The sequence below is a fragment of the Durio zibethinus genome, chromosome 12 (assembly GCF_047325235.1).
Source record: "Durio zibethinus cultivar Kanyao isolate XHJ-2024 chromosome 12, ASM4732523v1, whole genome shotgun sequence".
Classification (NCBI taxonomy): Eukaryota; Viridiplantae; Streptophyta; class Magnoliopsida; order Malvales; family Malvaceae; genus Durio; species Durio zibethinus.
The window spans coordinates 16,182,300-16,199,290 of NC_143173.1; the positions used below are offsets into that span (position 1 = coordinate 16,182,300).

The window sequence follows — 16,991 nt, forward strand, 5'->3', positions numbered from 1 at the left end:
AGCAAGCAAGTCTTGAGGAGGATTGAAAGAAATTTGAGGCTGATGTTGCTAAAAATTCCTCAAGTTTGGCAAGACCATTGAGGATCAAAAACCTGGTAAGAATGCATGAGATAAGTGACAGCAAAGATCAATATATGCGAGACCCAAATACAAATTATTTGAATCAAAGTTCTATTAGATGCAAATAGACCAAGGCGAATGAAGTTGGGAAAAATGGGAAATGATCTAAAGATTAAGAAAAGAAAAGATGACCCCATAATTAACACAAACAATAACAAGTGCATGAAGATGAAGATGCCAGAGTCAATTAAGAAGCTGTCTAACCCTTCTTAGGAATGAATCTATAATAGTCACGAAATACAAATCTACTAGATTTGAAATCCAAATCCATCTTCTCCAATGGAAGTTTCCAAATGCAACCTACAAAATTTTGTGATAGTAGCTCAAAGAACGTACCTTTGCAGTTAGGATCTGCAGTCATTACCCAGGAAAACCATCCAAACAAGAGATCTTTCGAACGAACAGCTGCCCAAGTTGTCTGTAGTCTGTAACGACAGGAAACATGGTAAAGAGGACCCGGCTTCAGGCATGAACCAGAGATTATTGAAGTTACCAAACTCAAACTACTGAACTGATTTGAAATTTGGCACATCATCTTTGTCGCTCTCGCTCTAACAAAACCAAATTTGAGATCAATTAGCTTCATTATTCTCAAGTTTTACTGAAAGGGCAAAATGTCAATTAGCTTATGACAGTAACGTTCTTCAGAATGTCACACATGCTTTGTTGTCTTCAGAAAAAAACCATTCCTGCCATTTCAGGATTTGTTAAAACCTCAATGTATTTGAGAGAGTGAATTATAAATTAGATTTGTTGAAAATTTTTCCAAGGATGATTGTAGTCATTATATTCAAGAGAATCCAAATTTGAAGCGAAACACGCAAAGCAGGATGCCAATTGCGAAGTCATCAAAGTATTGAAAGCTTTGATGCAGATAATTCTGGGATAGAAATATGAAGTCATCAATCTCCAAGCTAAAGCAAATCATGGGGCACCAACTTCATTTGAATGGGAATGATAATTAGAATACGCAACTGATAATCAATGACTTTAAATTTTACGCAAAAGAGAAGCACAACTGACGTTATAAAAAGAGAGCATTATCAGTTCTGCCAGGTTATGTTTTTATAAATTGCTGCTTCGATTACAGGGATTCATTTTGCTGTCTGTAAATTGTAGCTCCACAATTGGAAAAAGAGAAACATATTTGTTTTGCAAGAACAAAAATAAATGACATTTAGATTACTCAGTCAGATCATTTACACAAGCTCCAACAGAAGGAGAAAATCAATTTGATTTGTTCTTTCTTATCAGCAGCACAGAAGCAAAGGGGTTCCTGTTGATGATCACTTTTCCTAGCTGCATGTTCCCTTTGTGAGGAACACCAAATCAGTACTGTAGGTGAGATGCCTGATGCTCCCACTCTATGTAGACTAGATTTGGTCGACTTGATTACACCTTTCAAGACAGGGCCCTTGAAGATGAAGATTTTGAACTGCTACTGCCCAAAATGTACTAGTTTATTGAAGGCAGCGATTTGAAGAGTTCAGAACTTGATGGCCAGCTGGGTAGAGAAGATAAAAGGAACAACATACTGGACAGCCCCAGATTAAGCGATAGAATTTGTAGCTTGTCCGGAAGGAACCGATGCTTGACTTTGTGTTTTTTTGGATGGAGGTATGGGATATCCCCTGATTTGATGATGGAATCCGGCTCCTCTAAGAACAAACCAGTACTCGTGCTTCGCAGGTGAATCACTTTGTTTCGAAAAGATGTCACTCCATACCGAGTCATAATGCTTAAATAGTTCACAAAACAAACATAAATCAGTTTCATAATTCAGCTCCTCTAGGAAGTGTATTAAAATGGTTAGTCATTGGAATAAATTGTTCAAAAAACACACATAAATTCAAACAATTGCCAAAGCAAGCATGAAAGAAAACCACATGAATTGTTGTTTCACATTGTTTGTCATACAATCTCAGGTTCTTCAAAAGCTCAATCCAGGCAAAGAGTAATTTATAGCTCAACCAAACTGAAAGAAAAAGAATGGAAAAAGCAAAGCAAGGCTTACCTTCAAGTGCGGCATCATATGCACAAGCATCGTGTTTAGCAAGGAATTAATCTAGCATCACTCCTCACAACGGACAAATATGAGTCTGTCAAGCAAAATATTTCTCAACCATTGAGATCCTCACTCATACATAATGGTATGTTGTTGTGGAAAAACAATTTGAACATGGTGATTACCAGAAAAACGAAAGGTAGTACATGAGATCATTGAAACCTCAGCCCTCCTGATCTATACTTCTGAATCCTGCTGTGGTGTTGCAGAAACAAACCTATTGCTACTGTGAAATGTCTCACATATTAAATAGTGACACAAACTGAAACAGAACCTCGAGGTGTCAAAGATCATATTGTTTATATTGAGGAGTGATAAGTACAATAGTTCAAAATGAAAACGAAAAATGTTGATATATATTAAAATTATAAGCAGTTAACTCACTTTATCATATATGTGTATCAGCAAGCTAGGTTTGGGAAACTGATTCCATCCAAAGGATTGTCTAGCTAAATCTCAATCTGATGAATAGTATACAATCCCAGGTTCTTTACAAATTCAAAGCCAATGCAAAAAAGTAATTGATGCCTGCAATTAATCATGAAGCAAGTTAAACTGATAACTAAAACATGGAATTAACACTATCTATGCATTGAGATTTTAATTGTCAAAAACATCAGTTTTTATGCCATCAGTTATTGTTTGTTTATAGCCAATATCAATATGCTATAAGCAAAATTTTTAAAATGTTCTCATTCAATGAAAGGAAAGTATGCATAATGAGTGAATTAACTACATTTTTATGGTATATTTCTGTTAACTAAGGGCACTTGTTAAAAATATCCCAGTCATTGCCATTATTTCTAAGGTACATAAGAGAATACCTTCTGAATTACTTTTTCCAATATTAAGGGAAGATCTCCATTGTTGAACTATAGGCAATGCTGCTTCTCAGTTCCTTCCCCACTATATCATGCCACAACAATTAAACAAAGGAAAATACAGTTAGTGTTAATATCCAACTCTAAGCTTCATCACTCTGGTGCATTCTTACTGTAAAAAAAATTTTAGTATTGCAGGAAAGAGAGGTGTAGTAGTGGTTTTAATCATTTTAAGTATAACAACATTTCTATTGCTAAAGGAAAAGACTGAAAGATCAAATATAAGCTAACAAAGGCTCTGATTTCCCACTGTAAATCCACACTTTTAAACGGCACAAATCAAATGGAGCTCGAGTTGCATGCATAAAAACGATGAAACAAAGTTTGGATGTGTAAAAATAATGTATTCTCGAAAATTAAAGTACCTCTTGGAAGTTTCATCCTCGGACTCCAATTTAATAAATCCTAGCTCTTGGAATTAGGGAGATCTTGGTCCGCTCAGCACGGTTTTTCTTTAATTGTGGACAATAAGAGATAGAAAGCAGCTGCAAATTGGGGAGGCGTTGCATGGCTTCCTTAGATGGTAGATGCATTAGATTCTCACAACTCCAAACATCTAATCGTTGAAGAGAGGAGAGGTTTTGCAACCAATCTGGCAAAGCTTTCACTCCATTGAAGTCCCAAATCTCTAATCTCTCAAGTGCAGTGAAGTGTTGGAGTTGGTTTGGCAGAGAGCTTAGTTTTCTCCATCCATTCAACTTCAAGTGTTCAAGGGAAGAGCGGAGGTTGTGGATGGAACTGAGAAGTGGAAATTCCTCAAACTCTTCTGAGAAGGGACCTAGTTCCAATGTCTTCAAACGGGTGAGGCAGTCAATGCTCTCTCCTGGAATTGACTCCAGATTTGTGCAGTTGAATATGTACAAACGCTGAAGAGAAGTACAGGCAAGCAATCCACTTGGTAGACATGTAAATCCACCCAGCCTTAAAAGTAAAAGAGAGGAGAAGCCATCTAAACTGGGAATGGAAATCAGATTAGGACATTCTACTATCTCTAATGTTTCAAGCATGGTGCATGCAGATAGTCCACCCCCTATCTCTTGTAATTCTTCACACATTCTTACTTCAAACTTCAGAAGAGATTGAGATCCTCGATTTAGAGGAATGGATATCAGATTAGGACAATTCCTAACGCATACCTGTTTTAGACATGTGGAGGCAAGTAGTCCCTCTTCTATTTTACATAATTTGTCACAACCGCACAGGAAAAGCTCTTGAAGCAAAGAGATACCACCCTCTACACTTGGAATGGATTTTAAGCTTGGACACCAATCTATTCTTAATTTTTTGAGACTAGAGGGAAATAATCCATTCTCTGTCCAACTCAACTGCTTGCAGCTTTCAATAAAGAGTATCTCCAGTGAAGAAAATCTACTCATTCTTGGAATGCTGCTTAGCTTGTAACAAACTACAATCTGCAACTCTTTTAGTGAAGGAAACATGGGGATTGCCGGCTCCACTTCTAACCATTCTTTTACTTCTTTCATATGCATTAAGGTGAACTTTTCCAATGCTGGAAATAATGGGATTGGCATCTTCTCATCACCATAAAATTCATTTCCTATGCAGCTCACGTTATCCAAACCTTTTATTTCAAGAAATTTGAGATTGGGATATTGCCCTAGACTTGGAAGATTCTTTAAATTCTGACAATTTAATAGATTCAACTCCACCAAATTGATGGGTTGAAAACAAGCACTTGGACCACTAAAACTCTTCCTTGCCAACCAGGACGGATAGTGCTCTCCCTTAAAATTCTCAATCTTTAAGCTTTTCAAATTTGAGTGAGGCTTCAATCCTTCCAATACTTCCTCATCGTTATTGTAGCCTTCCCTTCTAAAGTACTTCCATGCATATTCCACCTTGAGTAAGTTTTTCTTCTCCCACAGTTTAGCTTCCCTAACCTCTTCTTTGTTTCTAACATTCTGGAGATCAAAAAGGGCCAATTCTCCTTTAAGTTCAGTGAAACATCCCAATTTCCCAATTCCACATTCCCCTTTTGTAGCCACATCAAATATTGGCAAAGTTTGAAGACCAGTTAGACATCCGATCTCATCAGGAAAATGCCGTCTAGAATTGATATAGAAATGCTTCAAGCTAACTAAATTTTTCATTCCTTTAGGAAATTTTTTAAGAGAATCACAACTGAGCAATCTTAATGTCTGCAAATGGTAGAGTTGGGTAATGGACTTCGGTAGTCTACTTATCTTAGTTCTTGAGATATCAAAGTATCTCAAATGCTTTAACCTACCAATTGAATCTGGCAAGGAGGTAATTTTAGCATCACAAAAATTAAGAACCCGTAAGCCTTTGAAGTTCCATACAATGTGGAAAGCAGTAGTTTTGAAGAACAAGGAATGCCACAGTTTCACACCAATATCAAGGACATTTTCATATGGACCATGAGAACTATGATGAGTGGAATTGGTTTCTGAACTTAATATTTCTGCATTTGAAATTGATTGTGCAAGATCATGAACTAAATCATGCATCTTGCATGTCGTAATGCACCCATATATATCCATCTCCACATCTTGCAACAAGGAATTTGATAATAAGTAATTGAAGTACTTATCACCAATGTCCTCAAATGCCAGCTGGGAACCTCTTTTAAATTGTTGAAGAAAGCCTTCAGCCATCCAAAGCTGGATCAATTGCTCCTTTTGGATGCGGAAATCTTTAGGAAAAATAGAACAATATGCAAAACATTGCTTTAAAGATGGAAAAGGCAAGCGATCAAAACTTAATTTCAAAACACGTACAATCGCCTCATTGCTTTCTAGACAACCCCAAAGAGGACTATCTCTGATTTTCTCCCACTCATCTATAGTCCATCTATTGGACACTGTTCCTCCTATAACATTCGCCACCAATGGCACACCTGCACATTTTTCACCAATAACCCTTCCAATATCTTCCAATTCTGGAGATACTGAAGAGTTTTTGAATGCTCTTTTTTTTATTATAGCCCAACACTCATCATCTATCAGTGGCTTAAGAGGATACCTATATCCTAGAGGTGTTTCCCTTACTGCTGCAACATTTTCATTACGAGTTGTGACAAGAATGCTACTTTGTTTATTTCCATTTATTCCCAGCAACCTACCCCTTAAATCCTCCCAGTTCTTAAGATCTTCATCCCACACATCATCAAGCACAAGAAGGTAGGTCTTCCCTTCCAACTCTTTTTGTATTTCCCGAAGCAAAGCATCCTTATTTTTCAAGGCACAAGCTTTCCCAGTTAGAGATTCTAACATCTCCAGTAAAATCCTTAGGACATCAAAATTTTCAGCCACACATACCCACATTATTTTATTAAAATAATTCTTTACTTTCTCAATTTTGCATATGGACTGTGCTAAAGTAGTTTTCCCCAAGCCAGCCATGCCTACTATGGATACTAATGAGAAAGTTTGTTGAGTGGTTGAGTCAATCAAAAGATCAACTATTCTTGAGATGTCAGCTTCCCTTCCAACAACAACTAGTGATGAGTCACCGAATGAGTCAGTTCTTTCTACTCCACTAAACACTGGAGCAGCATTTTGAACTCTTTGTTGGAGTCCAAATTTGGAGGCCCGATCAATGATTTTATCCATGGATAGGCTAATATTCTTAACCTTTTTAGCCATCTTTAGAGTAAATATCATGGGATTTTTTATGGGGGAAAAGAAGTTGCTGACCTTTGTTTTCCTTCGAAGATCTTCATAGGCAAGTTCATCCAACACATCATCGGCCTGATAAGCAATATCTCCAAGCTGCTCCAACCAAACTTTGACAGGCTCATCAACTTGCCTCCTCTCAGCATCTTGCAGGAAAGATCGAGCCAGAGTTAGTGAGGCACGTAGCTTGTTCAGCTCGTCCTGAAAATCCCATGCGAGGTTAATCGGCTCTTCAATTATCGAGATAGCCTTGGATAGTGCCACTTCTATGACAGCTTCAGCCATTAGCAGTTCAATGATCAAAGAAAGGAACTGAAGGAACTTGCTTTGAGAATTGAGAGACCTCTAACAAGAAGAAGAAACAAAATAGAGGTATTTTAAGTCGTCAGATATAAGAAAAGCCAACGGCGATTATTATTGCTAACTACTACTTTTATTTTGGTGGCCGCCATGTTTGAAGTGTTTCAATGTAGTATTTTAAAATCTTAGCTTTCCTCAATTATGGAAGAAAATATTTATTTAAATTATAATAAGGCCATGTTTGAAGTGTTTCGATCTTTGACGCGTTGCAGAGCTTACGGATCAGGGATGAGATAAAAAAATTTTAAAAATGGAAAATCAATTCGGTTTGATTCAGATTATTTTTTTATTTGATTTAAATAAATTTAAATATTAAATATGTGTATATATTTATATATATTAGATTCAAATTGAAGATAAAAAATTAAAAAAAAATTAAACCTAATTATATAATTTTTTAGTTTTTATATATATTTTAAATTTTTATAAAATAAAAAAAAAACTTTATAGCAAATTTTATTTAAATATACCAAAATTTTATATTAAAATAATATATAAAAATTTAAAATTAAAAAATCGATAAATTAAACTAAACTTATTAAATTTAATTCAACTTAGATTCAAATCGAATTTTAAAATTTCTAATAAAATAAAAATTCAGTTCAGATTCAAATTTAGATTAAATTTTAAAATTTTTTAATATTTAAAAATATTTAAAAAAATTAAATTAAATTTTATTCAAATCGTTATCACTTGATAACTAATAATATCATATTAATAATATTAAATTAATAACTAATATCTTAGTTGTATTTTGTCACGGAATTTATTTAATTTTTTTTGGGTTAATTTTTAATGTAACTCTAATCTACAAACTACAATATATTTAAAAAAAAGGGTAAAAACTTTTATATATGAGATTTTAGTTTTAATACAAGTTCAAAAGCAAAGAGTGAAAACAATTTATAATATGAAACACATATAAAAAATTAAAATTATAATGGTTAAATTCTAAAGATGTATTGAATAATATATTTTAATATCAAATTTTATTCAGGGTAATTGTTAAAATTTAAAAATATAGTCTAATTTTTATATATTGAAAATTAAACTATTTTACATACTTTTATTTTATTCTTATTCCTTAATATATATTTTTATATTAATAGCAAAAGTCAAAATAAATAAATAAATAAAACTTGAGCAGCCGAAATCAACCTGCCCCAATAACTTTGACAAATTTTGTGGCAAGATTTCAATGGCTTTGAAAAACTATTATTCAATCCCAGATTTTCTGGATTTCAATTCATATTCAAGATCAAGCAAAGGGGGGTCATTTTGAAAAAAAAAAAAAAAAACACGAAAAACTCTGTAAAAACCCCAATCTTACCGAAACCACCCTGCCACCATCGCCAAATCCCAGTCCTTTTCACCACCAATTCGGCAGCCAAAATCAGCCACCATCGGCAATTTCAGACTAAACGACTTAAATATTTGGTTGGATAATTTGGATATAAGCAATTTAGGACAACCCTTAGCCAAAAGTTTACAAGGCAATTAACAATATTTATTGATAAAATTATCAATGATTTATTATAAAAGCGGTTCCTATTTCGTAATTGGTGTTCACATCAGCGATATATTAAAAAATAATTAGATAATTAATTTTAGAATAAAAATTAGTTTTAAGCATGAAAATGTGTTTCTTCTCTGCTTCTCTCTTTTTTTTTTTTTCTTTTTCTTTTATGTTTTTTAATGTGTTTGTTTAAGTTAGATTTTGCTTTTCTTTTTCTCTTTGATTTTTTCTTTTTTTTTCGCTCTTTTTCTTTTTTTTTGGTGATTTGTTTTTTGTTGACAATTGTTATTTTTATTTTATATTATTGTTTTTGCGAAGACATGTTGATCAATTAATTATTTTTGTTTTCATGCATTATTTTATTTTCATATTGTATCAAGGTTATGGATTTTTTTTTTATTTCGTGTTTGATATTTTTTTATATGTATGGGATTTTTTTGTTAAATTATATTTTTTTATTAGGGTTATGAATTTTTATAAGGCATCAGTTTTATTTTTTATTTTTTTATCTAATATTATTTTGTGAGTCTTAAATTGATGTTATTGTGATCGTTGATTTTTGGTTTTGTTGGTGGTGGTGGTCGTAATTTTGTCACTGCTGTTGTCAACCTTAGTTTTACTGTTAGTGACTATATCTTTCTTTTATAGTTTATATTTTTTTTAATTTTTTAAATATTATAATGAAAAATGAAATATAAATTATTTATATTTTAATTTAATATTAAAATTTAAGAATTTATTGTTTAATCTAGCTCTTTATACACTAAATAAGTCGATTTCAATAAATAATAAAGATATTAATGATTATTTAATTCTAATTTAAATGTCCTTTATATATTTAAGCCATCCAAAAAAAAAAAAAAAAAATCAAGCAAATAACCTAAAGCCGCAACCAATTATATACGATTTACACTGATATATCAGTGGGCAAACCAATCTTGTCAGCCCAATTACAACTTTGAAACCGGCACACAGCCTTGTTCATGTAGGCCTTTTACCTAGATCCTCTTCCACACGTTCCAAAATATAGTTTATTAAATTTTATAATTTAAAATATGATATAAATATAACATAAAAATAATATAATTTAAAATTTTAATAATAATTAAATATGAATTTAATAAAATAAAAAAATGTTTTTTATTTTTATATTAATATAATTATAATATATAATTTTTATGTAAAATATGATATAAATATAAAAATTTATTTTATATTATATGAATATGTGGGTAGTATGTTGGATAATAAATATTCTTAATTATGAGCTAAGCAATGATGGCGAGATTATTTATTAAAAAAAAAAACATGTTGAGTTCATTAACAATTTAATATAGAATGAATTTGACAAACTCTTGTTGAACAAGATAGCACATATCGAGAATTGGTATTAGTGCATGGATCCAACGTATGCATTAAATTAAAATATTTGAATTAGAAACGTTTGCCCTAAGTTTGGTTGGATGATGCGATGCAATCAATAAGACGCTCACCGATATATTATTTCACAGTTGACTTGTCATTTTTATCGGAAAATTTAAGAAAAAAAATGAAGATGAGGAGTTCTAGAAGATAATTTTTTTATGTAAAATTATAAATATAAAAAAATTATAACTATAATAAAATATTATATGTTAAAAATTATTGAATAAGTAATTAATTAATTATAATTAAATAAATTTAATATAAAATTAAACTAAATTTGCACAAAATAAAATTGAAACTTAAAATCTTAAAATTTTATGATGTCTACTTAAAGGTATAATAAATTGAATTCAAACTGATATAGTATTAAATTCAAGTTTGATTTCAAATTCGAGACTTAAAACTCGATTGAAGTTCAATCAAGTTTTATTTTTTTGCTTCAACTCAACTCAAAATAGAAATCAAGTTCCTCAGCTCGATTAACATATAAAAATAAATTTAATTTTTATATTTCAATAAAAATTTGATTATTTGTACTCAAATTGAGATATTTTATTAATTAAATAATTAAAATATAAAAATTCGATTAAAGTTGTGAGCTACTTGAATCAAGTATAAAAATTTTCGAATTTGACTTAATCGAGAAATTGAGTTATTCGAATTTGAGCTTTACCTAATAATAAATGAGCCGAATTTAAATTTTATTTAAATCAAACTCGAATAATTTATAAATATTAATATATCATTTATATCTTATAACTACCACAATTAACTTTGGATGAAAATGCATGGGTTGACTTTCTTTTTTTTTTAAATTTTAGATATTTGAGCTATTCGCATAATAGATTTTAGGCATTTAGTTTTTTTATAAGAAACTTTGATTTGTTGGCTGGGGCCGATATAAATTTAGGTCATATGTATTTATAAAAATATGCTTTAGTTTTTATATATAGATTTCATGTATTATTTTTTCTTTTTATTTTTTTTTTTATTTTTTGCCTTATTCTTAAATTTTTTTATAAAAATATTTTTTTCTATGTAAAACAAAATTTTATCTAATATACATTTTTGCTCCATAAATTTATATGTTTCAAATAAGGTGAAAAAATTGAATGGATTAAGGAAAGAAAAAAAGAGAAAGAAAATTTTAGAATAGTATCATTTTTGCAAATATTTTTAATAATAATGATTTTCAAACTTATTAAATATTGTAGACACCCTTTTGTGTCTGGAATTAATTGAATCGTGTCTGGGATCAATCGGATTGAGTTTTATTATTTTTGTTATATTATATTATATTATATTATATTATATTATTATTATATCATATCATATTATTATTTTTTTCCTTCATTCCTTAATTGTCGATGGATTAAGGTAATTGAAAATCAAATTTCCTGAATAAAAGGGATTTAATCAATACAGTCAAATGTGTAATTCATAATCAAAAGATTTTTGAATGCATCAAGACAAATCAGCAAAAAAAACATTGCCAGGAATCATGCTTGAGTAAAACTAATCCAAACTTAAATCCTGATATTAGATTATGTCTGATCCTTAAAACTACTACTACGAACTACCTATAAATTAGACGCGATTGATAGAAGAACACACGAGGAATTTTAGGTGAGAATGAGAGATTGGTGAAAGAATCTAATTGTTTCAACTCTAGACAATAGGTAGTTTCTGGATTTTTTATTTTCGGGAATTTTGAGTTTGTTTGAAATTTATGAGTTTAGATTAGGGTCATTGGGTTTAGATTTAGGTTTTCGGGAGGTGTCTAAAAGGATTTGGGCAAAATCTAAAGAATTTGAGAATTTTTTGGAATTTTTCTTTAAAATTTTGGGTTTTGGATGAACTATGATTTTTTCGATGAATTTTTTAACGAAATGTTGAAATTTTTAACCTTATTCTAGCCAGTTTTTCAAAAATCGGTGAGTTTTTCAATTTTCAATTAAAATTTTCAGTGACTTTTTAAGAAACTGGTGGGTTTTTAAATTTTTGATTGAAGTTTCTAATGGATATTTTTGAGTTTTTAGAGAGAGGTCAGAGCATTCAGAATATAGAGAGAGAAAAGAAACTGGGCTACTAAGGATAAAATGCAAAGACTGACTTTTATACCCATCCCAAAACGGCTCCGTTTTGGTGAACCCTAACTTGCGCGTAACTCGATTGGGGTCAATGTGCTGATATGCACTCTGACTCGACTTGATTGTAAGTTTTCTTTTTTTATTTTATTTTATTTTTTATTTCAAGCTTATTTATTTTTTAGCTTTTTATTGACTTTATTTTTATTATTTTGTAAAGATCTTTCCTGTTTTTTAAATTTTGAAAATGAATAACAATAAAAATTAAAATTAAAAAAATTAAAAAATCTTTTCCAATAAGTTTTAAAACAAATAAAAATAAATAAATAAAACATTTTCAAATAAATTTATAAAATCTACCAAACTATTAAAAAATTTCATAAATCAATTTTCTAAAATTAAAGAAAATAAAAAAAATAATAATTTTGTCCTTCAAATTATTGGAGAATTATCTTTCAAATTAAATCCTACCAAACTATTGGTAAACTTAACGAAATTCTCAAAATTTTTAAATATTTTATAATAAAATTTTATCAAATTATTGGAAGATCTATTTCAAAGTAAGTCCTACCAAATTATTGAAAGATTTTACTAATTTTTTTAAATAATATAATAAATTTGATGACAGAACTTCTGCAGAGTGGAAAACTAGTCTCTATGATACGTCTGAAGTGATATAATTATTTTAAATTACTATAAAATTATTGAGATAATTTTAAGACTAATTTTTAATATTAAATAATTTGATAAATTACAAATATGATTAAAGTTTGGATAATTTAAAATTAAACTGGTATCATAATTTGGATGGACGTTGTGAAGGTATTATAATCTTTTCTATGCGTAATCGTACATTCAAACCTAAACTTAGTTTCATAAATCAAAATCTACTACTTAAAGATACCTAAATTAATATTGAGACTATTCTTTAAATATGATAAATTTAATTAGGTAATCAATTACATTTAAATAAAAAAAATTAATGACGACTTCTTGAATCTATATTTAACGATAAATTTATGAATCTATATATTATAATAAATATAAAAATTTATTAATATGATATCTTCCAAAACATAGTAAGGAGAATTTCTTTTATACATAAAAGTTTAAAGTAAGAAGAAGCTTATCCAAGGTTTTGGCATATCGTAAATTTAAAAAAACATTTGTCTGAAAAAGTCTTTACATTAGATTTAAAAAGCATCCGTCAAAAGAGATTGATAATGAAAATTGAATCTAAAATTTACAAATATAATATTTAAATATTGTCAATTCAACCAATTATACGAGTTTAGCAACCAGAATTTACTAATATAGTTTAAATCTTTCATCTACAATCCACCCACTAGCCTAAAATTCTTGTGTTTGTCTAAAGTCAAAAGAAATTATTTATTTTAAGTCTTTTCTTTGACAAGACCTTCTAGACCAATGGCAATGACGTAGACGATTTGAATTTTAGGAGCAAAATAGTCTTTCCACTAAGTTGTAATATTTCTGACATTTAGGGGCATTTTTATCTTTTGATTGATCTAGGCATTTTGGGCTTTTGGTCAATTTGACGTGGAAACCTCTTACGGCTGCTGACGTGATAAGCACCTCATCCCACGTAAAACCCATCCGATTATTTTGACGTGCCATTCAAGAACTAGTCTTGACCACGTCAGCCAAACTTATTTCACATTAGATTTCACCGGTTACGTTAGTTCAGGTATAAATTTGCTTCTTCTCACAAATAATCTTAGATCACTCATTCTTGTCATTTTGCCCTCTACTAACTCCTTCCTTGTTTGCTTCACTAATTCAAGCCTTGAAATATAAATGTCGGACTCACCACCGACCTTTACTCTGATTATTGTTTTTGTTTTAAAGATTTGAACTATTCTGGATTTTGATACAAACAGGCAAGGCCTACATGTTCGTAGCATTTTTTAAAATATAATTGGAAGATTTTCTTAAATTTTTTTTTTTTATGATGCGTTGAACGCAGCCTAAGATAATCCAATACTTTATTTAGTAAGAAAATGATTCCTTTAATTTCAACATAGCATAGAGATCAGGCAAAATTAAATTTGAGATTTAACTCAATTAATTTATATAAATGTATTTAAGAAACGATATTAAATAAATATGATATTTAAATTTTAATATATATAATTTCTTATTTTATTCTCAATTTCTTTTAAAAAAATTCAAATCACAAAATTAAATCCAGAGTTTTTTTAAGGTTTTGTTTCCTGTACCATATTTTCCTAAAATTATACCAATCGAAACAAAGCATAATATATATATATATATATATATATATATATATATATATATTGGCTTCAAGCAAGAGAGAAAATTATGATTGGAACTTAAGTCATTCCATCTTATCACTTGAACTAAGCCCAAGTATCACGGATCGAGACTTAAGCTTTGAACTTACGTGACTCTGAAATTTGAGCATCCACTCATCTGACGTCTCAAATCAACTTACTTACCATGGTTCATACCCTTGTGAGGTATTGTCCGTTCTGACCCTTCTAACCTTAGGATTTTATCTTACAAAAGGTGCTCTGACACTCCTAGTCTCACGGTTTTGTCCTACATCACAAGGTTGAAGTGATGTGAATCCTTATATACCCCAGTGACACTCCTAAGATTGAAGTAGTGTGAATCCTTATATAACCCAGTGACGCTTCTATTATATTCGATGTGGGATTCATGACTCTTCTTTAGGTCCATGACATTCTCCCCCATCCAACATCGTGAAGCCCTCGTCACGGAAGTTGGCCACCCTGCCTACTTCCCTCGAGATGTTTGGCGTGGATCGAACGGTTTAGGGTTAACTTTGATACCACTTGTCACGGATTGACACTTAAGTTCCGAACCCGCGCGGCTCTGAGACCCGGGCATCCACTCATCTGACGTCTCAGATCAGCCTACCTAACATGGTTCACACCCTTATGAGGTATTGTCCGCTCTGTCTTCCCTTACCTCACGGTTTTGTCCTACAAAAGGCGTCTCATAAGGTTAAGGTGGTGTGAACCCTTATATACCCCAGTGATCTTCCTATTATATTTGATGTAAGATTCAGAACTCTTCTTTAAGTCTGTAACATTAGGGCCAAGCCTGGTTTTATTTGCTAACGGATGTATGTTCCATAAAGACAAAACAAACAAGGATTCTGAAGTTTTGAAGTGAGTTTGATCGTTAAGTTGCCGATTTCAATAGCATTATAAAAATTTAAAATCATATTTATCATCATCTTTATACTTATAATGTAATATCGATTATCATTCTTATTCAAATAAAATATCAAATTTTTCGTTGAGTATAAGTAAAATTAAAATCTTTAATTAAAAAAAATTTTTATCTTAATTTCTCTATATATACGAGGCGGATCTATTAGATTTCATAACTTCAAATTGAGAGGTAAAAGAGCCGTTTTCTCTCTCTTTTATTGTGCAAGTCATCATTTGGAATTTAAGAGGTGGCAAGCATAGAATGATGACATCAATTCTATGGATTTTGGTTAACAAAATTGAGTTTTTGTTTGCATTTATGTCAATTTTAGTTTTAAGTCAAAATTGCATTAATGACTCAGTGAGGTTTCAGTCAATTGTAATTGTTTAAATACAATTGAAACTGTCATAATTACTCGATTTTGATCATACATGCACGTTAAAATGTTGTTGCCACATGTAGAATGTAGTGTCGGACACAACAAGCATCAATGGAGTATGAAAGGCGAAAAAAAATTCCAAAGCAGCCTTGCCATCCATTAGGAGAAAATTGCTTTAAAGAAAAATGGCAGAAAACTTGGATTTCAATTCAACATTGTAGAGAAGCAAAGGAATTATGCAGAGAAGATAGATGGTAAATGTCCAATGAAGTCTTTGGAATCTTAGCTTCTATTGGTCTTAGCCAATAATTTAAAGCAAAAAAAAAAAAGAAATTAACCGTCTGACCCATCAAACCTCGACTAATTATGTAAGGGAGATTGGAAGGGAGAAAACAATAGCTTTACTGATTCTAATATTGGTGTTCATTTATTTCGTATTTAATATATATAAAACATTAACATTATTATATCATAATTTTTATTAATACATTAAATATAAAATATTATTTTTTTATTTTTATTTTTATTAAAATTTTAAATCATACTATATATTTTTTTTTCATGTTTAAAATTACAGGATTAAAAAACAACTTTAATTACTACAAAAAGCCATCTACCTTCCAATTCCATTTCATTCCTTTCTCATGTTCTGACTGAGCAGTTAAGAAAAGGTTGAGACAGCTGTTTAGAATGTAAAAATGCTTCTTCAAATTAATAAAGATGTTCTTGCTTAAACTTCTCTAAAGATGAATTTCAGATTTAGTGTAAGATTGGGTGTCTGAAAGTACTTATCAGAAAACGTGACAAATGGTGTGAACCAGACAACAGAATTTTCACCAAAAGGCATGTCTGAAAGCGCTTATCAGAAAGCCTCTTATACCAGGCAACTGAAATTTTAAACATTGATGAGTAGATTAATGACAACATTGACATTGCCATGTTCCATTCATTCCTATGATCTGCTCTCCAACATCTCCACTCATCCATTAAGTTCATGACAGAATGAGTTTTAAGAATCAAATATCATTGCAGAAAATGAGATTCAAAATCAATAACAAAACATGAATTCTGAACAACTGTGTATCTCGCATATTTGTATCATATTCATATCAAAATATGAGTAAAATACAAAAAATTATTTTGTCAAATTCGTGTTGGTCAAATACAAAGCATGGTTTTTTATTTTTGTCAAACTTATATACAATTTTGGACTAACTACTTGCTTAGTAGTATATTACAATGTATAAGTAACAGAGAGCACTACAAAGCAGAAAATC

General features: G+C 30.5%; 1 protein-coding gene across 2 annotated transcripts; it reads right to left on the reverse strand.

Annotated features, from left to right (window-relative positions):
• Positions 1-1,144: 1,144 nt before the first annotated feature.
• LOC111296111 (putative disease resistance protein RGA3) lies at positions 1,145-7,231 on the reverse strand. Of its 2 annotated transcripts, none has more exons than XM_022890171.2 (6): positions 3,432-7,231; positions 3,010-3,091; positions 2,570-2,713; positions 2,311-2,411; positions 2,135-2,219; positions 1,145-1,858 (listed from the first exon to the last, which is right to left on the reverse strand). In XM_022890171.2, exon 1 carries the CDS (start codon positions 7,005-7,007, stop codon positions 3,462-3,464), a length of 3,546 nt encoding a protein of 1,181 aa, XP_022745906.2. In that variant the 5' UTR covers positions 7,008-7,231; the 3' UTR covers positions 1,145-1,858; positions 2,135-2,219; positions 2,311-2,411; positions 2,570-2,713; positions 3,010-3,091; positions 3,432-3,461. The 2 variants fall into 2 exon arrangements, with proteins under 2 accessions (XP_022745906.2, XP_022745905.2); XM_022890170.2 differs by having other exon boundaries at positions 2,311-2,447.
• Positions 7,232-16,991: the final 9,760 nt, after the last annotated feature.

Coding starts and splice junctions, on each gene's coding strand:
- LOC111296111 (XM_022890171.2), bottom strand. CDS start 7,007: ATGGCTGAAGCTGTCATAGAAGTGGCACTATCCAAGGCTATCTCGATA.